This window comes from Panthera pardus, unplaced genomic scaffold, assembly GCF_024362965.1.
Source record: "Panthera pardus isolate Hobbes unplaced genomic scaffold, ASM2436296v1 HiC_scaffold_24, whole genome shotgun sequence".
NCBI lineage: Eukaryota > Metazoa > Chordata > Mammalia > Carnivora > Felidae > Panthera > Panthera pardus.
In genome coordinates this window covers 107821648-107846151 of record NW_026526810.1, presented here as the reverse complement: position 1 = coordinate 107846151, position 24504 = coordinate 107821648, and the positions used below count along the sequence as shown (strand labels likewise).

The 24504-nt window shown below is 51.4% G+C and overlaps 1 protein-coding gene and 1 pseudogene across 7 annotated transcripts in view; one reads left to right on the top strand and one right to left on the bottom strand.

The window, feature by feature from the left end:
* Positions 1–2163: 2163 nt before the first annotated feature.
* SLC8A3 (solute carrier family 8 member A3) overlaps positions 2164–24504 on the top strand; it is a 144509-nt gene continuing 122168 nt past the window's right edge. Inside the window, exons 1-2 of one of the 7 annotated variants that reach the window (XM_019451391.2) lie at positions 2164–2268; positions 22522–24367. In XM_019451391.2, coding sequence (XP_019306936.1) covers positions 22584–24367 — 1784 coding nt within the window. In that variant the 5' untranslated portion in view covers positions 2164–2268; positions 22522–22583. Of the gene's footprint in view, positions 2269–2855; positions 3148–22521; positions 24368–24504 lie in introns of those variants that run through there. The other 6 variants (XM_019451393.2, XM_019451394.2, XM_019451390.2 and 3 more) reach the window with 6 other exon arrangements.
* LOC128773368 (U2 spliceosomal RNA) lies at positions 20940–21018 on the bottom strand (annotated as a pseudogene).

Here is a 24504-nt window from a genome sequence, read left to right as displayed (position 1 = left end):
GACAAGAAGAGGAGGCTCCTGGCAGTTTGTGGGTAGTTCTAAAAAAAGGACAAGACCCATTCTGTCTGTATTGTTGCCGTTGTTGTTTCAGTGAATGGGTCATGTTCCTCGAAGAAAGAGCAAGAGCTAGAAACACACAAAGAGAAGAAAACTCTAGAACAAGCAACACTAATCTCCAGGGACAGAAAGCAGATCAATGGTTGCTTGGGGGTGGGGGTGGGGGTGGGGAGGAGGGAGAACTGCAAAGGAGCTAGAAGCCTTCAGGGGGGAGATGTAAACATTCTGTATCTTGATTGCAGTTGTTGTCCTTGTATGTACTGTTGTCAAAATCCATCAAACGTGTATACTTAAAACAGGTGATTTTTTTTGTATGTAAATTATGCCTCAACACATTTGATTTCAATAGAAAAATAAACCAGTAGGCATCTCACCACTCAAAGACAACCACCATTACCATTTTGGTATGTTTATGCTGCTGGGGCATGCGTGCACACACACACACACACACTCCATGTTCTGTTTTTTCTTCTCTCTCAATAACATATCATGAAAACCTTTCCATGTCAGTACGTGGAATGCTGCACTGGCATTTTTATAATGATAGAATACATCATTCCATAACATGATCGACTTCAACCAATTCTGGGGGAAAAATTAAGATGTTTCCAATTTTTCACTATTCTAAACACTACCATGAATATCCTTGTAAGTATTTGAGCACACCCTTAACTATTGCCCTAGAATAAATTTCTCCCAGTAAAATTACTGAGTCAAAAGAAGTTCACATTTTTTAAGGAATTTGATATATCTTTCAAAAGTGCCCTCCCCTAAAAGCTACACCAATTTATGCGCCCGCTGGCCATCTCTTGGTCTTGACTGTGGACAGATCAACATTGTGGATCTCCATGGAAACAGACACAAAGAAAATCCCACCAGTGACATACCCTAAAATCCTCAAACTTTAGAAATTATTGAAACCCTACAGAGTCAGTGTCTCAGTCCTAACCACCGAACTCCCGGGCCATGAAGGTGCAGGGCTGAGATCACAAGGCTCAGTTAGGAGCACCTCCGGGACTCAACTCAGGGTGGAAGCCACCCATGATGTGCTGAAGGAGCACTGAGTCAAGGGCTCAGAAAAGAACTCAAGTCGTCCTAGGCTCAGACATTTTCTAACTCCTATGCTCACTTGTCTCTTTGGACCAATCTTGTTCTAGAACTCAGGGGAGCTGGGGATCCTGGGAGTTGCACATACTGCTGTGGTTATCATTGAAAACTCTAGTTGGTTCCACCTTATTCCAATCCTTGGCTCTGCTGTTCGTGGCCCGGGGATGGTTATTTGGCCTCTCCAAGGCTCAATTTCCTCAACAGAAACGTGGAGTTAATAATTCTACTTATCTCACAGAGTTTCACGAGGATGACATAAAATAATGCAATCAGATTCATTAGCAAGGCGCCAGGCCTTAAGGAGGTGTTGATACTTGCTAAGTATCATTCTTTTGGCCCCTCGTACTTGCTTCCGGCTGCAGAGGCCTGAGGTGAACAACTTCCCACCTTTCTGTTCCGCCCCAGCACCCCTACTGCTGTCTCTCCAAAGGCCCAGCCAGCCACCAAGCTCGTTTTAGATCTGCCTAATGGCCACCGATAAACTAGATGAAACCTCATTCTTAGGGGAGGCCTGGCCATCCCTCCTGCCTCCAGGACCACGCCTGACAAATATAGAAGAAATTACAGGCATCCGATTTCAGGCTGCGTGTGTACATTTTGTCTGAGCCAAGCCCCAAACCCTACTTCTGCTGCTGCATCAAAAGACCATGTCTCCTCCAGGCTCCAGGCCCAGGGTAGGCAGCAATTTGGGACGCAGCCCCCTCTTATTTTTAGCCTTAAAAACCCAAAAGCCAACATACCAGCGCTCACCCAAGCGTCTCGCACAAGCTGTTGTTTGATTTGGGTTGAGAAAATGACAGAGTTCTGCACCAAGAACAGAAGGGAAAAAAAAAAAAAAAAAAAAAAAAAGAGGGGAAAAAGGGAGTTTTCTTTTCCCTCCCCTGCCAACCTCCATCCCCCCCTCAACTCCTCCCTTAGGCCTGGGTGGACCCTGCCTGGGTAATCGTCCCCTGCTATATTTAAAAACCACAGATGTGTTGGTGGAGACTTCATTTCGGAATTGCAGGCGGCGTCTCCTGAGGACAAGGGGAAAGCCGGTGCCGCGCGCCCGCCTGGCCGCCCTCCCCGCCCGCCGCCCGGAGCACCGGACTCCGCGGAATCCAGGTCAGGACGCGCCGCCGTGTCGGGAGTGCCGCCGGCCGGGAGGCGCCCGGGCGCCGGGCTCCGGCGATTGGGTGGGTGGCCGCGGGCGAGGGCTTCCGCCCGCGTTCGGCCCCCCGGGGGCCCTCGGGCCGCGAGGCGCAGGTCCACTCGCCCGCGGCTGCTCGGGGCGCTATCTGAAAATCCCCCTCGGCGCGCGAGGATAAATATGCGCGGCTTGTCATTCGGTGCGGCTCCCTGGCTCCCAGCTGATAGGGTGACGTTCGGTTGGGAGGCTTGGAGATTGGCTTTTTGATTTGGCTTCTTGCTGCAGCTTAATGGGCAAAGCTCGCGGCTCGCCCAGAAACCAGCCCCTCCGCGCGAACCCTCCGCGCGGCGAGGCCGACACGTCCCCCGCGGTGACGGCGTGCCAGGCGGAGAGCCGGCGCGCGCCCAGCCCCGGGAAAGCCCCGGCGACGCGGCCGCGAGCCGGGGTCCCTCGGAGCCGCCAGGGCGCGCCGGGCCGCCCGCCTTCCCGCCCCTCCCGGCAGGGATCCCCCCGCTGCCGGCGGCCGGGACTCCGGGCCTCCCCGGCTCAGTTCCCGAGCCCGCGCCCCGGCCCGGGCTCCTCCGGGGGTCCTCGGCAGGGGGGGTCTCCCCGCTCCTCTCCAGGCCCCCTGCCCTGGCCGCAGCCCGCGCGCCCCGCCGAAGGCTGCGAGCCCACGAGCCCCGCGGGCGGCGGCGGCGGCCGCCGACTGACATGCCCCGGACGCGGCTGCGGCCGGCGGGCAGCCCGCGGGGGCGATGAGCCGCTGCGGCCGCTGAGCAGCCGGGCGGCGGGGCGTCGCGCACCTTCCTCTCCCCCTCGCTTGGCCACTCGGCTCCGGAGACCGAGAGGAAACGGTGAGTAATGGGGTGAGCCTCCTGCCCTTCCCCCTCGGCGGGCGGCCGAGGCTGGGGGGTTGGGGTGCCCCCCCCCCTCCCCGGAGGGCTCTCGCTTGGGAATGCTTGTGTTAATTAAGTTATTTTTCAAGATCATTCATACGGGCTGCCTTCCTGTGGGTTTTAGTGCCTGGAGAGGTGGGGGGAGGGTGCCCCGGAAAGTGAACGTTTTGTCTGCGGAGCCCGGGGTGGGGGTGGTATTGTGGCAGAGTGTCTGGTGGGGGGGGGGGGGGGGTCGGGGGTGGGGGGGCAGAACGAGACGCCGGGGCATGTGTGTGCACTCGGGCGGCGGGTGCACAGCGGGGGGACCGAATGCTGCGGCGCGGGCCGGCTGCGTGTGTGCCCGTGTGCCGGCCGTGCAGGGGCGTGCGGCGCTCCCGGGGCAGTGAGTGCCCGCCGGGGTCGGGGGCTAGGAGCCGAGAGCGGTCCCCCGCGGCGCGCGCCCGCGGCCCCACACGCACGCGCGCGCCCAACCCCGGGACTCCGCGGCCGCGGGTCGGGAACCGCAGCCCGGGCGCACCGGCCCGCCGCGGCCAAGGGGGCGGGGAGAGAGAGGGCTTCTCCGGTCCTGGGCCTTCCCGACCGCGGGGGTCTGGGCGGTCCGCGGCCAGGTGTAGAGAAGGGAGGTGTGTAACTATCCCCCCCCCCCCAACACACACACACACACACACACACACACGCGCACACACCACACGCACGCACACAGGCCCTCTTTCGGAGGCTAGCGCTGCTCTGCAGACCCTGCCTGACCTGCTCCGAGGACCTGAGCCACTGGGGGAGATGTAGAAAGCGATTTGCTCCGGGGGTGGGGGGTGGGAAGCAGTATTTCGTCTTTATTCAGTGTGTTTTATTTTTAACCGTGGAGGGAGTGGGGGGGGGGGGTTTAAATAGAACAAATGCCTTTAATGCAGTGCCATAAATTTACCCGCTTGCTGCCCGCCTCTCTCTCTCTCTCACTCTCACTCACTCACTCGCTCGCTGGTCTTTTCTGGCGACTGTAAAACAAACCCTGAACGTTTGGTGGTTGGGGCTCCTGGGCAGAGGGTAGAAATTGGGGCAGTTCCTCAGAAGGGCAGGCAGCGAGGCTCCGAGCCCCATGATGGTCAAGAAACACCCCAGACTGGGGAGTTGTGGGTACGTGATGGGCGAGCAGCCGGCCTGCTGGTGGGGCACCGAAAGGGAACCCTCAGGGCCTCTGGCGACCTCGTGACTTGCGGCCGCGTGTGATTAATCTTCCACAGCTGTTGTGCCCCATCCACTTGAGCCGAGCGCTTGTTTACCTCGATTTTCAAATATAGCTGCTGCGCCATGCTCTTCCTGAAATAGGGGGACCCGTGCACTCTTGGGGCGCTGGCCTTCCGCCGGCCCTTCTTTGTGCCGGCCTCCCAAGTTGGAGAGGAACCTGCGTTCTTGTGCCTTGCACCTCCTCGCCCCAGGATGATTGATCCCAGAGCTGAGGGTGACTTGGTGGGGGCTGATCACCCCAGCTTACCATCTACAAGTCCTACCCGCAGCCCCCGCCCACAGGTCTACTTCCTAGCCTTTTCCTTTAAATAAAATACAGGTATTGGGCTGAGAAGAAGCAGATGGAGTGTAAAGAAATGAACTTGGCTGAAGTCCTTCTTGAGCTTGATGGAGATAGGAAGGCTGTTCATGCAGTTTTCTGTACCCAGAATGCTTTATTGTTCTTCCAGCACCCCTAAACTCCAACCCTATTCTTGTCTCATGTACTCCTCTTCCACCTCCAGCTCTTAGTTCATTGGTTACTTCTTCCAGGAAGCCTTCCAGACCTTCTCTGACTGGGCCAGCCTCTCTATACATTCATAACCTGAACCTATTATTTTGAAGTCTCTTAAAGATGCACACTAAATTTACTTACGTGATTGAGTAAGCTTGTCACACCTCTAGACAGGAAGCTGCATGAAGAGAGGGAGCATGGCTCGTGTTTATTCACATTGTAACCCCAAGACTTCGCACTGTGCCTGGCATGCTGTAGGCACTCAGTAAATGCTGGATGAACGAATGAACTTGAAGAGCCAAGTTATCCCTCCTCTCCGCTCCTGGTCCTCTGATCTCCACTTTGGTGTCTCTTGTACTTACCTTCCGTGGTCTCCTGATCAGAGAAAAGAGAACAAGGATAACAAACTCACCCTGTAAAAAAAAACATTTCCTTCCTTTAGGCTCCTTCCTGGGCTGGAACCCTGAAGCTGGGGGAGTGTGTTCTTGCCCCATCCCTGCCCTGTCCCTGAGCCAGTCTTTGGGCATAGTTGCTGGTATTGTCCATGGTAGTCACTGGGGCATTGTTCCCTGGTCCATCCCTGCTTCCAATCTGGATTTGGGGAAATGGGTCACACGTCTTGGCTTCCCTTTAAACTACCAAGGTTAGGTGAGAAGAGAGGGCAACCCCCTTCTCACTCACGCCTGGGGGTTTTGCCTAGAGGTTCAGATATTTGGTGAAGTTCCGAAATATGTCAGTCTCCGAAAGGAAAAAGCACTCATTTATTCAATTAGTTATTTGTTCGGTAAGTATTCAACGACAGCCTACTCTGCCAGCCATTTGCCTGGTACAGAGGCAAATAAAATAGAATGGTCCTTTTCCTCATAAACACACATTCATTCCAGCAGGGATCATCAACTAGTTAGCTGCAGTTACCGTATAAAGTGATTGCTTTCAGTGGAAGGTAAATCCTGGGTCTAGTGGAAGCATGTAGGGAGATCAGCTCTTCTGGGGGCTTAAGGAGGACTTCTAGGGACAGCCATTCCACAAAGAAAGGATGGGTAGGGGTTGGCTTTGGTGAGAGCAGAGAAGGGAGTGGGGAGAAAGTGTTATGACCCAAGGGATCCATAGGATGGGTAGGGGTTGGCTTTGGTGAGAGCAGAGAAGGGAGTGGGGAGAAAGTGTTATGACCCAGGGGATCCATATGCAAAGGCCTAACACGGATAATGGCTCTTCCAAATGACTGAAGACAGAGGGTACAATTCTGGGAGAGGGGTTTGGAGGACCCTAGGGGCCAAACCTTGAAGGGCTTGTACTCCGTGCTAAGGAATTTCACTGTTTCCAGTGGGGGCTTTAGGAAGGTTGTTAGCACTGAAGTGCCTGCTCAGATTTGCATTTGGGAAGATATGTTGAGACTGGAATGTAGGGAGAGAGACCAAGGCAGGGAGTTGGGAGGCCTCAGTAGAAACTCAGTAGAAACTCTTGGGCATCTTCTGGGTGGCCTGTGAGGGAGGGGTATGGGTTCCTCATTCTGTTTTAGCCCACAAGCCGGAGCTGCTCTTCTAGGAAGACATTCCCCCATTTTCTTCAATGAGATTGGCTTGTGTTTGCTTGTCTGTGTTTTGTATGGGCACTCTAAACCCCACACTGACAAGGCGCCCTAGGGAGAAGAGAAGGAAAAGTGGCTCCAGCAGATGTAAAACACACTTCCTCGTCTACTGAGCTGCAAAGCCGGGTGATCTGCCAAAGACCTGAGATCTCTGAGGTCTGGAAGGGTAAGGAGGATTCAGATCCGTATTTGGATCCATAGAGACTATTGAGCAAGATGTTTAGATAGAGAGAATCACAAGTATATGCATATGTACGTGTGTATGTGTATGTGTATGTATATGTGTCGTTTTTGATAACATGGAGAGTGAATAAAGACTAATTCCAGAATCAAACATATTTGCGGATGGTATACAGAATCACGTCTACCAAAACAGCAGCTCTGTTTCATCCTGGATGAAATGTACTGCTTTGATACTTGCCATGACAAATCATGCCTCCCTGGTCGTATGCAGGGGCGCTGGTTCGTGGGGGGCCTGGATCCCCAAGTGGGACTGGAAACTGAAATCCTGCCCTGGCTTCCCTGTGGTCGTTTCTGAAACCATTTGAGAAGAGAGGCCCCTAGAGTCGGGCACTGCTACGCTTGTCCTACAGATTGAAGGCAGGCAGTGTGCACTTGGTCAGCATTCTTCCTTTGCACCCGGACCTGCCCACTTCGTTCCTCACCTGCCCTGCCACTAGTCTCAGAGTAGAAAAGGTCTCCCTTCCTCTCCTGCACGGGGCCTGGGCGGCCGCCCCTGCGCTGCCTTCATCAGCTTGCCTTGTGCACTTTCTCCTCCATACTGGATCCCCTCCCTCCAACTCTTAGAATGCTCAGCAAGCGCCATCTGGAAAAGAATGTCCCTCATCCAATTCCTACCCCTTCCTGCTCCCTTTCCAGCCAGCTTTCACCAAACTCTTGAAATTTTAGAGTAAACATCTGTCTCCCGTCTCGTCACCTCACTCATTCACTTAGCCCCATGCTTTCCCACTTTTCGGTACCCTCTGCTCGACTGCCGTCCGCCGAGGACTTCTCACTTCCCCAGATATAGGAACTCGTTTCTGATCTCTTTCCCCGCCATCAGGTAAGATCGACAGTTCCTTCTAGACAACTCGCCCCTCTTGGCTTCCACCACACTGAGCTCTCCAGGACCCTCAGTTCTCTAGGCGGCCCCCTTGCTCTTCCTCTCCAGGGGTCTCTCCTCCCTCGCGTTCCCCTCCCCCACTGGCCCTCGGCAGTCTCCCTCAGTGGTTGGTGCCGTGATGGTGGCTCCCCGTCACTGTAGCTCTCCACGCCCAGTGTCTTGTTTCCAGCCGCTTGCACGGTATCTCTGACAAGGTGCTACCTCAGCGTCTCAAACCGAGTTTCTGCTAAACTGAAATTGTCTTTGTCCTTAGAAGCTACTTCTCTTGACTTCCCACTTTCTGTTGATGGCACCATCCGACTTCCAGTCACCTTGACTCAAAATCCCCAAGTTTATCTTTGAGTCCTCTGCCTTATTTGCCTGAATATTGCTAGTGTCCGAGAAGTCCCTCCCCATCTTCTCTATCGCTACCACCTGCACCTGAGTACATCTGATAAGCTCTTACGAAGTAGTAACGGTATCGACGATAGTTACTGTTCTAGGAGTTTACCACCTGACAGATACTCGGTTGCCAAATGCTTGACTTTGATTTTCCCATTCAGTCCTTACCATACCCTGTGAAGTAGTGGCTGTTATTGTTAAACTACATAAAATAGTTTCCTGACGCCTTCCCAGCTTCACCCTCCAATTCGTATTAAGACTGGTACAGGATGGGGGCGCCTGGGTGGCTCGGTAGGTTGAGTGGCCGACTTCGGCTCGGGTCGCGATCTCGCAGTGTGTGAGTTCGAGCCCTGCGTCGGGCTCTGTGCTGACGGCTCAGAGGCCTGGAGCCTGCTTCGGATTCTGTGTCTCCCGGTCTCTCTACCCCTCCCCTGCTCACGCTCTGTGTCTCTCTGTCTCTCAATAATAAGTAAACGTTAAAAAAAAAAAGACTGGTACAAGAACCCCCTCCTAAAACACCCTTCTGGGCCTGCCGTTTTTCTACACAGAAACCCTGAGGGGCCTCCTGTGTTTGGCCGCTGTCCACCTGCCTGTACTCAAGGCTCTCCACGGCCTGGTTCGCCACTGCACGTGAAGCTTCTCGCCCCACAGTTCCTATGTGGGCACCTCAGTAAACCTGTCCTTTCCTCTTCTGTGCCTTTTTTCATGGCTTCCTTCTCACCTGTTCCTCAGTGTTCCATTCCAGTGCCTCTTCCTGATGGGAAGGCTTCAGCGGAGAGCAGTCCCTTCCTCTGGATTTTAACACCGCATCTGCGGACATGCTGAAATGCAGGTGTTTTGTTTTGTTTTTCCAGGTGGCTTCCCACCCCTCTTGGACCACGTGCTTTTTCTCTCTGTCACATGCTGCGGTGGGCGTTTCAACGAATAAGGAAGGAGTGAATAAATGAATAACCTCCCTTACTTTTGAGGGGTCAGGAAAGGGGATCTGTCCCATTTAGCATAAAAGAAGCCAGTGGTGAAGTCCCCGGTGTGTCTGTTGTCTCACTGGGTTTCTAGAGATCAGCATGGCCAGCCAACTCAACTCTCTGGATGTGTGGCCTACACCGGGCCCCGAGCTGGTTGAGTGTCCTGATGGCCTTCGGCTGGCACTCCTGCACGGAGTCCCCTCCCCCTACAACACTGCGGGGCATTCACAGAATGACCAGTAATGCTCTAGACCCCAAATGCTCCTGCACCGCACCCCGCTTCCTTTTCCGTCCAGGAAGGCTGTGTCTGGAGCCACGCAGACTCTGCTGAGGGTCTTTGTGGGACTGCTCTGCTCGGGAGCTTTCCAGAGGCTCTGGCCACCCCCTGCCACACCAGCGTCCTCTCTCCCCTATGACACTGGAAGAGCTGAGTTGAGCCTGTGCCTTCTGGCCCCTCAGGAGGAAGCAGTGGGGGAGTCGCCTTCGAGGGGAATCGTGACAGGAGTGGGGAGAGAGCACAGCTGACCCCCCTCCCATCCTCGGAGTCTGCCCCTGGCACCTTCTTGTTGAAGGAGGCCCAGAGTGCCCTAGAGCTGATGGTACAAGAGAACCCCCAGCCGTGGCTCAGAGAGATGATTTTGACTGCTCGCCAGAGCCCCTTTGTTCTCCATTCAGGCAATGATATGATTTAATTCCATATTTCAACATTTGAAAATTAAGAGAAATTAAATGGCATTAAAATAAATCAGGCTCCTGGAGAACGAGCCGGGGAAAAGGTACATAAAGGCAGCTAATCACCAGCTTCCCGTTGGTGTGTAGGCAGCAGGGCAGAGGGGTGGCATTCCTCTCTCCGTGGGCAACCCCAAAAGATAGAGCACGGGTGGCTTTCTCTGGGGAACAGAGAGAGGGAGGAGCAATACCCCCTCCAGCCGCCCTGGGCTTCTCACTCCCTTGACCCAGCCCTGGCAGGAGAGGTTTTCTCTTGGTCCTTTCTGAAATGACTAAACTCCTGGAGGCTTCGTGGAAGGAGCCCTCGGGGAGCCGGAGGACCAAGGTTTGCTTCCGGCTCCCTTATTAATTGGCATAGAGATTCTTGGCAATTACCTGAGCCCACACGGTTTCCTCATCTGTATGAGCGATCTCACAAAAGGATTACGTGACACCAGGTGAGCGCGGAGGCCTTTGTAAACCGTTGGCATGTAGTGTTGGCTTAAGATCTGTAGAGCGAATGATGCACCCCACGTGTTGCTTATTGTTATGCTACACACTGTGGGATAAGGTGCCAACGGGGGGGGCCGTGGCGCAGAGAAGAAATCGTGTTTAGGGATAGCCCCAGAACTGCCGTCCAAACACTGTGTGCTCTTGTTCTTTTGAAGGAAGGAAACGGACTGCCCTGTGCGGCCAGTGGCTTTAACCGTTTACCTCTCTACCCTCCAGCTTCCCAGGAGGTTTGAAGCCCCCCTCGTTGGTGCCTCTTTCCCGTATTTGCTCAGTTCTGCAGAGGCAGCATTGATCCTCTCAGCAAACACGACGCTCACATCGGCCGGGCGCCGGCCGAGGCCCTGAAGATGCTGTCAGCAAGAAGGCGAACAAGAGGGACAGGTTTCCAGCTACCGTGGGGTTTATAGTCTATGATAAACCACTAGACAGACTAACAGAAACAATGATGATTTCAGCAGGAGATACGTGCTGTAAAGAAAACGAACCATGGTGTTCCAGAGAGTGCCGGCAGGGACGCTGGGACCCCCTTTGGATAAGGCGAGGAGGGGAAGAGCCTCTGAGAAGCTGGCATCTGAGACCTGAATGATATGAAACAGTGACCCATGGGGATCTTTAGGGTAAGGGTGTTCGAAGCAGGGAGAACAGTAAATGCAAAGGTCTTAGGGCAGGTGCGCGCCTGATGTGCTCTAGAAACCTCAGAGAACACCGCCTTCGCTACAGGGGAGTACGCAGGCAGCAAAACAGAGTGGCAGGAGGGAAGGGCAGTAAGTTAGAAGGTGAAGGCAGAAAGGGGGTGAGGAGTTCTGCAGGGAGAGAAGGTTGCGAGGGATGGCGTGGTCTGATTGAGGTTTTAAAAAGACACTTTGGGCCGTTTTGTGGAAAGTAGACTACAAGAGAAGGGGCAAGATCGGCAGCTACGGCGGGAGTCCAGGCGAGAGGTCTAATAGCGAATCTCCAGTAGCTAGAACAGAGCGTGGCACGTTATGGGCAGTACGTTCGGGAACACAAACCCGGGCCGAACCAAAAACCTGCAGCTGTGATGGGCACACAGAGACGCTTCTCACGAACCACGAGCAGAGTCAGGCTTTTCTTGGAGTCACTCTAGGATTTGAGTTCCTCCCAATGTTTTGGATCTTTAAAAAATACTTCTAATTTTTCTAGCTGGCAGTATTTCACAGGGGCAATGTGCTCACGAGTTTGTTTTCTCGTCTGTGACACTGCACGCTCATTCGAGACAGACGTGAGAAATCCCACTCCGCCCGCTCTGTGATGTTCTCAGCCAGTGTACGCAAATCCCCAAATCCTTTGCTCGCATTTGGATCCTGATCTTGGGAGCTTTTCTCTGCTGTCCTCCATGGCAAGGACCAGACCTGCTTCATTGCTGCGTCTCCAGAGTTTATCACAGTCTGGATGATCGAATGAGCAAATGGCGATGACGGTGACCAGACTAGGGAGCACCCCCATGCTTTGGTTGAATTCCAGGGCCCTCCTGCTCCCTTCCTGGAGAGTCCAGGACCCTCGCTGGCCTCATTTGCTACAGGATGTCCCTAACACAAAATGTGTATCTCAGTTCAGTGGTTTTGTGTTGATTCCTTTGGCCTCTGTGCCTTTGGGCACTGTGGAGATCCCTGATGCGGGAGGAGCTCTGCAGGGCCCTGGGGAAGAAGAGGGTGTCTGATGTGGTTTGGTTTTTGCTGTGCCTCATTTATATTCTTTCACCAGCCTCCTCTTTTCAGTTGGTCTCCAGAACGCATTGATTCTACTTTTTTTTTTTTTTTTTAATGTTTGTTTATTTTTGAGAGACAGAGAGAGCACGAGCAGGGGAGGGACAGAGAGAGGGAGACACAGAATCCGAAGCAGGCTCCAGGCTCTGAGCTGTCAGCACGCAGCCCGACGCGGGGCTCGAACCCACGGTCATGAGATCATGACCTGAGCCGAAGTCGGACGCCTAGCGGACTGAGCCACCCAGGCGCCCCAGAACGCATTGATTCTACTTTAAAGAGCTCACAGGTCCACACCTTCCACCACAGGCCCGCTCTCACTGCCTTGCTTCGGGTTCTGCCCCCCTCATACTCAGATGCCTTGGGAGACTCTGGACTCGTCTTCCTGCCTCCCGTCTTTCCTTGCTTCTGTTCATCTACCTGGGTTCCCCGCTGTCTTCGTGCTAGGCCTCCTATCCCGAGGAAAAACATCAGTCTTGTCCCTCCTGTGATTGAAACACTTTCAGCGGTTCCCCGTTGCCGCCGGGATAATGCTCTAATTCCTCGGCCGGGTGTACAAGGCCTTTTGCGAACGATTTCTTGCTTATCTCTGCAGCTTTGCTCCGGTGCCCGGTTCCTTCAGCCACACTGCTCACCCTCATTCAGGCTGCCGTGCTCGTTAGCACAGGCTTTCTATTTCTTTGAGAAACACTGGCTTCCACCCAGTTAACTCCTGTTCCTTCTTCAAATCCTACATCTCAAGTGGCCTGGTTCATGAATCTGGCCCTGATGATTCCGGGCACAGCATGAGGCCTCCCTTCCTCCGTGCTCTCTTGGCACATTGCACAGGCTTCCAAATCTAGTACTTGTTTTGTTGTAATTATTTGGTTTTCTGTCACTGGCCTCAAGTGAAGTGGGTGCTCCTCACAGGGGATTATTTTTTGTTCATACTACTCAGACTTGAAAAACCGTGCTCACAGCATCCCCGACAGATGGGATGCTTCATATGAACACTGCCAAGAGTGGGAGAAATCACTGGATCTTCTGCTTTCTATTTTTGCACAATTATTCAATGTATCTATTCATTCAGTAAATATATACTGAGTAACTACTATATGCCAGGCACTGATATAGGCACTGAGGATATAGAAATACCAAAGGGATAAAAATTCCCACCCTCTAGGAAATTTTATTCTAATTTTTCGGAGTGTGCAAAGACAAAAAAAACAAAACAAAACGAGGTGGGCACAAATCAGAGTAATTTTCATAACTCTGTGAAAGTCAGCCCATGGCACGCCGACTGGGTTTCATAAAAAATGCATGCATGCGTGAATGAAAGAATAAATGAATGAGCAAGCTAAGAGACCATGAGGAAACAAGTGTGGACAAGCCAACTAAGCCATCGTCGCTGAAAGGGAAAATAACTAGAAATCTGTCCTGCTGGCAGTGGAAGAGCAGCGTCATTTTTTCCTATGAAAATGGGAGGGACCTCTGGATCTTTTCTGTTTCCTCAGTAAACGTGTAAACCAAGCAGACGGCAGGTTTCGGGAGACACAGAGGGAAAGTCTACTTGGATGGGTAGGCAATCCTTGGCAAGGTGTGAAGGCAAGAGTCCAGGAGTGTGGGGTATCTGTCCGGGACACAGAAAGACTTTGTGCTACCCATTGTATGTCACAGCTCACTATACACTAAGAGTTCTTCTCCTGGTCCAAAGAAAGTCTCTCATGGTCGGAATCCCTAAGACACAAATGTCATGGTCAGGCTGCATTCCTGTCTTCTCTTCCAGGATTTTCAGCCTTGGTTGTACCTCAAAATCAGGCAAGGACATTTTAAGGCACTTCAATATCTAGGACTCCCAGAGAGTCCAGAACGTAGGTTTGGAGCTGGATCCAGGTGTCTGTACGTTTTTAGAGCTCCAGAGTTATTCTAATGCACATCCTTCTTCAGCATGTGGTCCTAGTTCCATCATTGCCTCCAGCTCGGTGGGGGCTGGGGGGTGACTTAAAGGCAGATGCAGATCCAGCAGGGGGAGAAACAGAATTTCGGAGGGCAAAGCCTTTCCTCTTCCCACGTCTCCGGCCCACTCTCATTGTTTATGACATCCTAGACCTGCCAGAGACTTGCAGAGGGCAAAAACCTCTGGCTTCTACAGAGTCCGGTAAACCTTAGAATCATAGAATCAATGAGCCCTTGAGTCGTAGAATTTTAGGCAGAGAGGCAGAGAGGATGTCAGAGGTCACGTCCAACCTCTTTGTCCTATCAGTAGAGTTTCACTGAGTGTGGCCACTTGTCCTGAAACAGAAAAGTGAAAAAATAAGGCTTCCCAATATAGAGTTGAGGTCCCTCAGGGAGTTTCCATGAGGGTGTAGAAGGTGGAGGAAGAGGGTGTTGTCGGGGAAGGTTTTCCAAAGGAGGTCGAGGGTTCTGGGACCCGAGGTTCTTGACTTATGGGCTCCAGATTCCTACCCTACTTTTCCACCATCCCTCTCATCCCCTGGGGTTGGAAAGCAGATTTGGGCATTGGACATACCAAATTTCATAGCCTAGTAGTGCTCATCTAGTGGACTTTGGGTGGGTTATTAATCTTTGAGCCCAAATCCTCTCATTTCTAAATTTTTAAAAAATTATATATGTTATTTTTGAGAGAGTGAGCAGGGAAGGGGCAGAAAGGTGGGGAGAAGAGAGGATTTGAAGCGGGCTCTGTGCTGACAGCAGAGAGCCCGACATGGGGCTCGAACTCACAAACTGTGAGATCATTACCTGAGCCGAAGCTGGATGCTTACCCAGCTGAGCCACCTAGGCGCCCCTAAATCCCCCCATTTCTAACACAGGTAATAATACGTGTCTTATCGTGGGGTGCTTGGGTATGAAATAGCAGCCATAAAAGCACTTAATGCAGTTCTGGCCATAGAGCTGGTCCTTGATGGATAGATACGATTATTGTTTTTGTTGTCATTTTTAAGATGGTGTGTGCAAAGCATGAGGTGCGTAGGGCCTGCTGGTGCTCTACTCCCCCCCGGGGAGGCTGCCACTTCTGGTGCGACGGCACCGAGGAGAACGTCAGCAGGGTCCCATGGGGTTTCCTGTGGTTTGGATGTTATTACGAATTTGACGGTCGTCAGGGAAGGCAAATACGACAAGCTCAGGAGATCGGAGAAGCAAGAACGGTGAGATGCCATACCACGTACTACTGCGAGGTTCTCTCTGTCATGAAGCCGTGCTGCATTGCAGCCACTGCCCTCGTGGTTTGAGACAGCTGGGAGTGACCAACCTGAGGGCTTAGAGCAGCACAAGTAAAAGATCTTCGTTCCCGTGGCATCATTGCAATCACTCGCTCTTGTAATTGCGTATTTGCTTCCCTCCCTCACCAGAAGATAAAAACGCTGTAAGGGTGGAGAGGTGGTGTAGCTCATTCGTGGCTGCACTCCCACTCACTAGCACAGAGCTTGGCCCCAAATGGGCATTCAAAGAGCAGTTGTTTAAAAAATGGATTTGATCCAATGTGCTTTTGGCAGATCCAGAAGGTAGGCTCTCCTTGACTCTTTCTTTGGGCCCCCCCCTTTCCTACTGTCCTCCCTCAACCTACCCTCTTATACTCTCAGGGCTCCATGGGAGTCTGAATCCTGTGCCTGGTTCTCACAGGGCTATGGGCCAACCTAACCTGAATGTGTCCCTTCGGTTCCCTGCCCGTGGAGAGACAGGCCTGCCTGCAGTCGGGGCACCTTTGTCAAAGAGGACCTATGGAGACCATCCAACCCGACGTGAGTTTTCTGGACGAGGAAGCTAACCCCCTGAGAGGTTCACTGACTCTTTGAATTCTTACAGCTTGTGGAAAAAGCTCTTGTCTCCTGCTTTCAAATCTGGGGCTCTGTCAGTGCTCCAGGCTGCCTTGGAGTATGGAGAACTGCCAAGCTCATGCACACCCAGAAAGGCCTACCCCATCCTTCCTGGGCCCTTGCTCAAAGGGGTCCCCAAATCCAGGGTCCGTCCCAAGCCAGTGGTGGACACCGTATGTCTCGGAGTCGGGCTGCCAGTACTCAGATGCTTAGTTTTCTACTTACTGTGATTTTTAGGCAAATTACTTAATCTTTGGGAGCTCAAATTAGCTTACCTGCAAAACGGAGCACGATGATGATAGCAGCTCCTTCACCGTGAAGATTCAAAGAGATAATAATGTACAAAATCCAGCACCATTATGTTTTCCTCCTTGGATCCAAGCTCCAGTGTGACAAACCACCTAAGCAGCCGAGGTCACATCTTTCCCACTCTTGCAGGTGCAAGGGATTTCGTTCCTGTGTTTCTGGGGAGCACTGCCAGAGAGGACTCTGTACCGACGGTCATCCCTGTAGGCAGAAGAGGTACAGAAGATGCAGTGCTCAGGGACTCCGGTGACACGTTGGATCCAGTGCAGCCCGGCTGCACTAAAACTTTAATGTAAATTGGCCGTGACGCCTGTGCAGGGGCCCAGATTTAGAAGCAGAGCAGGACGACTCTACCCAGGCTGGTGACAGGCCTGGAGCAGTGTTCCCATTGGAGAAAGTGGAGGGCGTAGCAGGAGGGAGAATTTGCTCAGTCTGGCCTGGTGGCACTGTTTTATTAATGATCTGGAAGAGCAGAGGAACAGTGACTTTAATTAAATTTGCCAGTGATATTAAAAGATGTCGGGAGCCACTGCTGAGGACACAGACACCTTGCAGATGGCCCTGGGGGTGTTCGGAAAATAATCCAGGAAAGGGATGAGAAGCCATGGGCTGAGTTGGGGCATTGGTTCAGCTGAGGAAGAAGAATGTGACATGGGGACAGAGGGTCATCATCTGCAGAAAATGTTCCAGGCCCACCCTCTTTTATCTGTATCTGCTGTGTTTCCAAGAGATCTCTCACTGATCATCCTGCTCCGGTCTGGTTCTTCTTAACAGCCATCTTAAACCCTTTAGCCAAATTGGTTTTTCTGAAATACAAATCAGACCATGTCGTTCTCCTGTTTAAAATCCTTTCATTGGCCTTTTACTGACCTTGGGTTGAAATCCCGTCATCTCAGCCTAGCATATAAGACTTGCCATGAACCGAGTCCTTCCTACGTGTCCAGTCTTCTGGCCATTCGTCTTCGCCCCTCCTGCCTCACACTGAATTCCTTGTTGTTTTTTTTTTTTAAGTTTATTTATTTTTGACAGAGAGACAGAGTGAGTGAGTGGGGGAGGGGCAGAGAGAGAGGGAGGGAGAGAATGTCAAGCAGGCTCCGCGCTGTCAGCACAGAGCCTGATGCAGGGCTCGAACTCACAAAGTGTGAGATCATGACCAGAGCCAAAACCGAGAGTTGGACGCTTAACCGACTGAGCCACCCAGGTGCCCCTCACACTGAATTCCTTGTAAATCCAAGCACACAGCAGGCTTTTCCATGTCTCCATGTCTTTTCTTGGTCTATCCGTTTGACTCAAATGTCCCTCTTTCTCCCTTCTTTCCTTCCTTCCACCCTTCCTTCCACTCTTCCTTCCTTCCTTCCTTCCTTCCTTCCTTCCTTCCTTCCTTCCTTCCTTCCTTCCTTCCACCCTTCCTTCCTTCCTTCCTTCCTTCCTTCCTTCCTTCCTTCCTCACTTCTTTCCTTCTTTCTTTCTCTTTCTCTCTTCCTTCTTCTTTTTGACCACAGCTCACTGAGGCTTGAAGACTCATTTCAAGGATCACTTCCTTCAGAACGCCTCCCTGAATCCCCAAGCTGGCTCAGTGCCTTCCTCATGTTCCCACAGCATTCTGCCTGCGCCTTCACTTATCACAGTAAAAATGCCTATTTGTGCAGCTGTCCGGGCCTGCTGGATTGTACCTTTGAGGGCAAAGCCTGTGTGTTACTTTTCATTTTGCCCATTGGCATCTGGTAGAGTCCTGACAGATCATAGGCGTTGGCTAATTTTGTCACACTGAACTGAAGGGGAAGAGAGTATTCAGGTGGGAGACTGCCTCAGCCAGTCAGGGCGCACCAGTAAGCCGCCTGGGGACTAGGTAGCTCTGCCACATGGTTGGTCTCCCCTGTCAGGGTCCATGGGTCAGTCATATTGCTTCTAAGTCCACAGAAAACTGGACGCTGAGAGGCACTTGGGTGGCTCAGTCGGTTAAGCGTCTGACTTTGGCTCAGGTCATGATCTCACCGTTTGTGAGTTCGAGCCCCGCGTCAGGCTCTGTGCTGACAGCTCAGAGGCTTGGAGCCTGCTTCGGATTCTGTGTCTCCCTCTCTCTTCCCCTCCCCCACTTTCACTCTGTCTCTCTCTCTCTCTCTGTCTCTCTCAAAAATAAATACAGTATTAAAAAAATTAAAAAAAAAAAGAAAAGTGGAAGCTGATGGGGCCATGGACATTCTACGACAAAGTGGGACATCTTAGTAAAATGGAGTGGTTAAAAACATAAATTTTATGTCATCTGTGTGTGAGTTCTGGCTTTTCTATTTCCTTGCTTTATACTTTGAGTAAATGACTTAATTAAGGCTTAGTTTCCCAAAATATAAAGCAGGGATAAAAATAGTACTAATCTCATAGGATTGCTCTGAAGATCAAGTGAGGAAGTAAGTACTGGGCATTATGCACATGAGAAGCACTTAGATGTGTTAGTTACAGTTATTAACATCTTCACCATTTGGGGAGGTGTTGGGGCTCTCAAACGGAGTCAGATACCTGAGTATATGTATTTTAGGGCTGATTAAGAGCCTTCTGGAACCACAGGAGATATTTGGTTCTCTAAGGAGCTGGGGTGGGTCCCCAGTAGGTCGGGAGCTGCCTCAGTTGTGTCTGGGGCTGGGGTAACAGCACACACACAAAAATGACTATTGGCTGTGTCTGTCCACCGTGTCCACTGTCCCCCTGACATCTCGAGCAGAAACCATTTCCTGGCAGGGCCGGAAGGAACAACTGGGAATTCACAGATCATTTTCCACCGTCAATTCCAAGAACTTGGTGCAGGCATTTACTAGCTACCTTCCTGCCTTGTTTTCTTTCATCTTTGCCTTCAGTTTATTTGTTTCTCAGGGAACAGTCATTCTTTCTTTCTTTCTTTCTTTCTTTCTTTCTTTCTTTCTTTCTTTCTTTTTATTATTTTTTTGGTAATGTTTATTTATTTTTGAGAGAGAGAGAGAGACAGAGAGACAGAGTATGAGCAGGGGAGGGGCAGAGAGAGAGGAAGACACAGAATCCGAAGCAGGCTCCAGGCTCCGAGCTGTCAGCACAGAGCCCGACACGGGGCTCGAACCCACAAACGGCGAGCTCATGACCCGAGACGAAGTCGGACCCTTAACCGACTGAGCCCCCCAGGGGCCCCCAGGGAACACTCTTTCTAGAGTGGCCCCTCATTCTGACCACATGACAGCGTATTCTCCAGAAAACCAGTGGTCGCAGGTGGTTTGCAAGACCTAGGAGAGCAAAGACCACGATCCTTATCTCCCTGCCGGCTGGGAGAAGAGGAAGCCCTGTCCCCTGTTAATCAGGAAAACTCTACTACCTAAGTGTCCCATGTCCTTTGGCTTCAGAAAGCCAGCCCTCTTCCCTAACCTGTGGATAGCCCACCTCCTTCAGGTTGGCTGGCCCACGCAGCTGCCTCCTCCGGTCACCATGTTGGCTTCTGATCAAAGAGCTGCTCCAGCTGTGCCCACCTTCTGTCTCCTGCATGGGGCTTATCAGAATCCACAAAATGGAGGGTTTTCAGAGGTCAAGGCAAAGTGCCAAGATCCTTCTCTGTCCACGTTTCTCCAGGGTGGAGGGATCTGTGTTCATCGCAGATTTTGAGAGACTTTTCGACCTTTGAACACGGATACGGAACACCTTCAGCTGCCCCACTCTTCCATTGTCATCCTCATATCCTCTTTTCTGAGGGCGGTCAGAGCCCCAGGCACCTGCCGTGATGACCCCAAGTACCTGGGCCGTGGGGAATGTGGGCCTCAGCACTTGGCTGCCATTCTGGGGAATATGAAACCAAGTTAATCCATGGAGCTCTTTGGAAGGGAGGCCTTCATGATTACAGTATGCACCAAGCTGTACTGTGTCCTGAAGGGAATTTCTCTTTGAGTACAATTTAAAGAGGTCATACATAGCCTCTAAAATCTAGTCAGGATATGTCTATGAGATCTCTATATTGTTTTCTAAAGCAAATGGCTATAATCCAGGTCATAAAATGGCTTTAAAGAAGGCTGATGTCTGAGTGTGGTAGTCTGCTCAGGCAGCCATAACAAAATACCACAGATTGGGTGGCTTAAACAATAGAAATCCCATTTTCTCGCAGTTCTGGAGGCTAGAATGTCCAAGATCAAGGTGCTGGCCATTTCATTTTCTGGAGAGAGCTCTCTTCCTGGCTTGCCTGTGCCACTTTCTGGCTATGTGGTGGGGAGAGAGTGCTTTCTCTCTTCCTCTTCTTATAAAGCCATCAATCCTATCAGAGTAGGACCCACCCTTATAATCACACTTAACTTTAATTACCTCCTAAAAGCTCTGCCTCCCAGTACAAGTCACACTGGGGCCTAGGGGCTCATCATATGAATGGCGGGGGCTGGGGGACACAGTTCAGTCCATAGCACTGAGGACGCTTCCTTAGTGGCTATATTTGTTTATTCCAAAAACATACAGCTGCTGAGAATGCACTAATTGACTACTTAGGACACCACAGTAAACAGAATAGACGCAGTCTTTGCCTTGATTTTATTCACAGTTTAATGGATGAGTTAGACATTCATTATTATAACCCCACAAATAAACATGTAATTTCAAAGTTTCATAAGTGCCATGAAGGAAAAGGAGAGTGTGATGAGAAGACATAACAGGGAAAGTTGACCGTCTCTAGGAGTGAGAGTAATTTTTTCTGAGACAGTGATATTAAGCTAAGATCTAAAACCTTGTTAAGAGTAGGGGTACCAAGAAGAAGTAGTCATTTCAGGCGTGCGTGGATGATGTCGTGTGTGCAAAGGTCCTGAGGTAGAAAATAACTTGGTGCCATCCAGGGCCAGACATGAAGTCCATTGCTGCTGAAATGCAGTAAGAGGGAGAGTGGCAGAAGATAAAGGGGGAGACTTTGAAGGTCATGGTAAAGAATCTTGAAACTGATGAGAACAGATAGTACACTTGATCTTAGCCAAAAGGCCGAGAAGTGGTGGTAAAGAACCTTTATATTAAGGATAAGCAGAAACTACGGAAGGGCTTCACGTAGGGATGTGACAGTGTAGGTTTGGAGTTTTTAGAAAAGGCGACTGTTGCTGTCTGAGGAAATCGAGTGGAGAGTTCGGTCAGGAGGTCACTGCAGTAGATTCGTGAGGTGAGGAGTAATGGTGGCTGTGATGGTTTTGGTAGAGGTGGGGGGAGAGTCTAGGCTTCAGTGCTGGGTGCACAAGGGACAGGAGCAAGGGGGAAGGCCTGCAGACACATACCCATTGTCTGGCATGAGTAACAGGGTGGATGGAGGTGCCATATTCTGAGATGGGAAACAGTGGAGAAAGGGGGACAGATGTGGAGGACAGGACTTTGAATCCTTTAAGGTACTGTACAGACGCAAATTAGCATTCTTCTGTTACTAAAGGTACCCCGCACGGGCGCAGCAGAGGTGGAAAAATGGGCAAATAGCTTTTTCCTTTTTTTTTTTTAATTTATTTTTTATTTTTTTAATTTTTTTAGAGCTATCACATGGATATTTGCATTCTCCTTGCGTCTGAATGAGGCAATGAGTGGAAAGATGAATCCGTAGTTTCTGTTGAGTTTCTTTTCCTTCTCCTGAATTCGTGCTCCGCTCTTACTGGTCTGAGGCCGGCGGATGAGGCTGCATTTCACCCCCAAATCGTGTCTACGATTAAAAAAAAAAGTATTTGAGAGCCACTTGTACGTTTCAGTCATGGTGATCTCTATCACTCGGCCCTTCCAGGGTTTGGGGGTGGAGTTTGAGCGGCTGACTGATTTCATCTTCCTGTAACTGGATGCCTCAGCTGTTTCCTAAGCAAGTTTTCATAAGAGCTGCTGGGTATTGGGGCTTGAGCACAGCTTTCAGGGCCCCCGTTTAGCTATACTGCAGGTAGCATTCGCCACCCGATCAACCCTCTTGATTCCCCAAGCAATGTCAGAATTACGGTTTGCCTGTAGAAGTTTTGCATTTGGGGAAGGAAGTTTTCCCAGGTGGGCTCAATTGCACACAGGGCAATGTATTTTATTTTGGGGGAGTCATCCGTGAAAAAAGTTCGGTATATACCCTGGCGCACGTATGCCATGCAGAATTCTCGAGTGTGGAAATGGTAGGGGTGAAGAAGCCTGGAAATAGTATAAGTGGGGATGAAGATTCAGGTCATGCTTGGCCTATTTTCGGTTGATTCTTAACTCTCACAGATAACAGTGGGGCCTGAGACAGGACTAGAAGGGTATCACTTATGTTTCCATTACCAGTATTCCCAGCTATTTTAAGCCATTCTTCAACTGAGTCTCCACCAGATGGTCCTGTGGACAGAGCAGCTATTCGTGCTTCCCATTGACATCTTTTTTTCCGAGTGAGAGACTGCCCCATATGTTAGTGCAATATGTCGCTCAAGGTGAAACGTCGGTTTGTATTGGTGGGAACCCGCCATTTGCTGTCCCCCTTTTCCTCATGCCTTTTCCTGCCTCTCTGGTCTTTTCTAGGTCTCTGGCCCATCGGGAGGACCATTGGTGCTGCAGTGGAAGCCAGCGGCTAAGTCTTGTGTATGGCGTGGTTAAGGTTTCAGCCTCTCACCTCTGCCTTCCTCCATTTTGGGCTGATTACTTTTGTGCTCTTCCTGAATGGTCTCCGGGCGGAGGCTGGTGGCTCAGGGGATGTGCCCAGCACAGGACAGAACAATGAGTCCTGCTCAGAGTCCTCGGACTGCAAGGAGGGTGTCATCCTACCAATCTGGTACCCGGAGAACCCTTCCCTTGGGGACAAGATTGCCAGGGTCATTGTCTATTTTGTGGCCCTGATCTACATGTTCCTTGGGGTGTCCATCATTGCTGACCGCTTCATGGCATCTATTGAAGTCATCACTTCTCAAGAGAGAGAGGTGACCGTCAAAAAGCCCAACGGAGAGACCAGCACGACAACAATTCGGGTCTGGAATGAAACTGTCTCCAACCTGACCCTCATGGCCCTGGGTTCCTCTGCTCCGGAGATCCTTCTGTCTTTAATTGAGGTGTGTGGTCATGGCTTCATCGCTGGGGATCTGGGACCTTCTACCATCGTAGGTAGTGCAGCTTTTAACATGTTCATCATCATTGGAATCTGCGTCTCCGTGATCCCTGACGGAGAGACTCGTAAGATCAAGCACCTCCGGGTCTTCCTCATCACCGCTGCCTGGAGTATCTTTGCCTACATCTGGCTCTATATGATCCTGGCAGTCTTCTCTCCTGGTGTGGTTCAGGTTTGGGAAGGCCTTCTCACTCTCTTCTTCTTTCCAGTGTGTGTCCTTCTGGCCTGGGTGGCAGACAGGCGACTGCTCTTCTACAAATACATGCACAAAAAGTACCGCACCGATAAACACCGAGGGGTTATCATAGAGACAGAGGGTAACCACCCCAAGGGCATTGAGATGGATGGGAAAATGATGAATTCCCACTTCCTGGATGGGAACCTGGTGCCCCTGGAAGGGAAGGAAGTGGATGAGTCCCGCAGGGAGATGATCCGGATTCTAAAGGATCTGAAGCAAAAATACCCAGAGAAGGACTTAGATCAACTGGTAGAGATGGCCAATTACTATGCTCTTTCCCATCAACAGAAGAGCCGTGCCTTCTACCGGATCCAAGCGACCCGTATGATGACCGGCGCAGGCAATATTCTGAAGAAGCATGCAGCAGAACAAGCCAAAAAGGCCTCCAGCATAAGCGAGGTGCACACCAATGAGCCCGAGGACTTCGTCTCAAAGGTCTTCTTCGACCCATGCTCTTACCAGTGCCTGGAGAACTGCGGGGCTGTACTCCTGACGGTGGTGAGGAAAGGGGGGGACATGTCCAAGACCGTGTATGTGGACTACAAAACAGAGGATGGCTCTGCCAATGCAGGGGCTGACTACGAGTTCACAGAGGGCACTGTGGTTCTGAAGCCAGGAGAGACCCAGAAGGAGTTCTCTGTGGGCATCATTGATGATGACATTTTTGAGGAGGATGAACACTTCTTCGTGAGGTTGAGCAACGTCCGGATGGAGGAGGAGCAACCAGAGGAAGGGATTCCTCCAATAGTACTCAATAGTCTGCCGTTGCCTCGGGCCATCCTGGCGTCCCCTTACGTGGCCACAGTCACCATCTTGGATGATGATCACGCAGGCATCTTCACTTTTGAGTGTGACACTATTCGTGTCAGTGAGAGTATTGGTGTCCTGGAAGTCAAGGTTCTGCGGACATCAGGTGCCCGGGGCACAGTAATCGTCCCCTTTAGGACAGTAGAGGGGACAGCCAAGGGTGGTGGTGAGGATTTTGAAGACGTGTACGGGGAGCTGGAGTTCAAGAATGACGAAACTGTGTAAGTAACCTTTCCATATTCTATCCGCCCCCCTCCATCCCTTGTCATCTCCTCTGTCGTTAAAACTCTTCCTCGCGGCGCGCTAATGTCAGACTTGGGTTCCAGCACAGGTGCGCAGGATCGGCAGGCACTCCTGG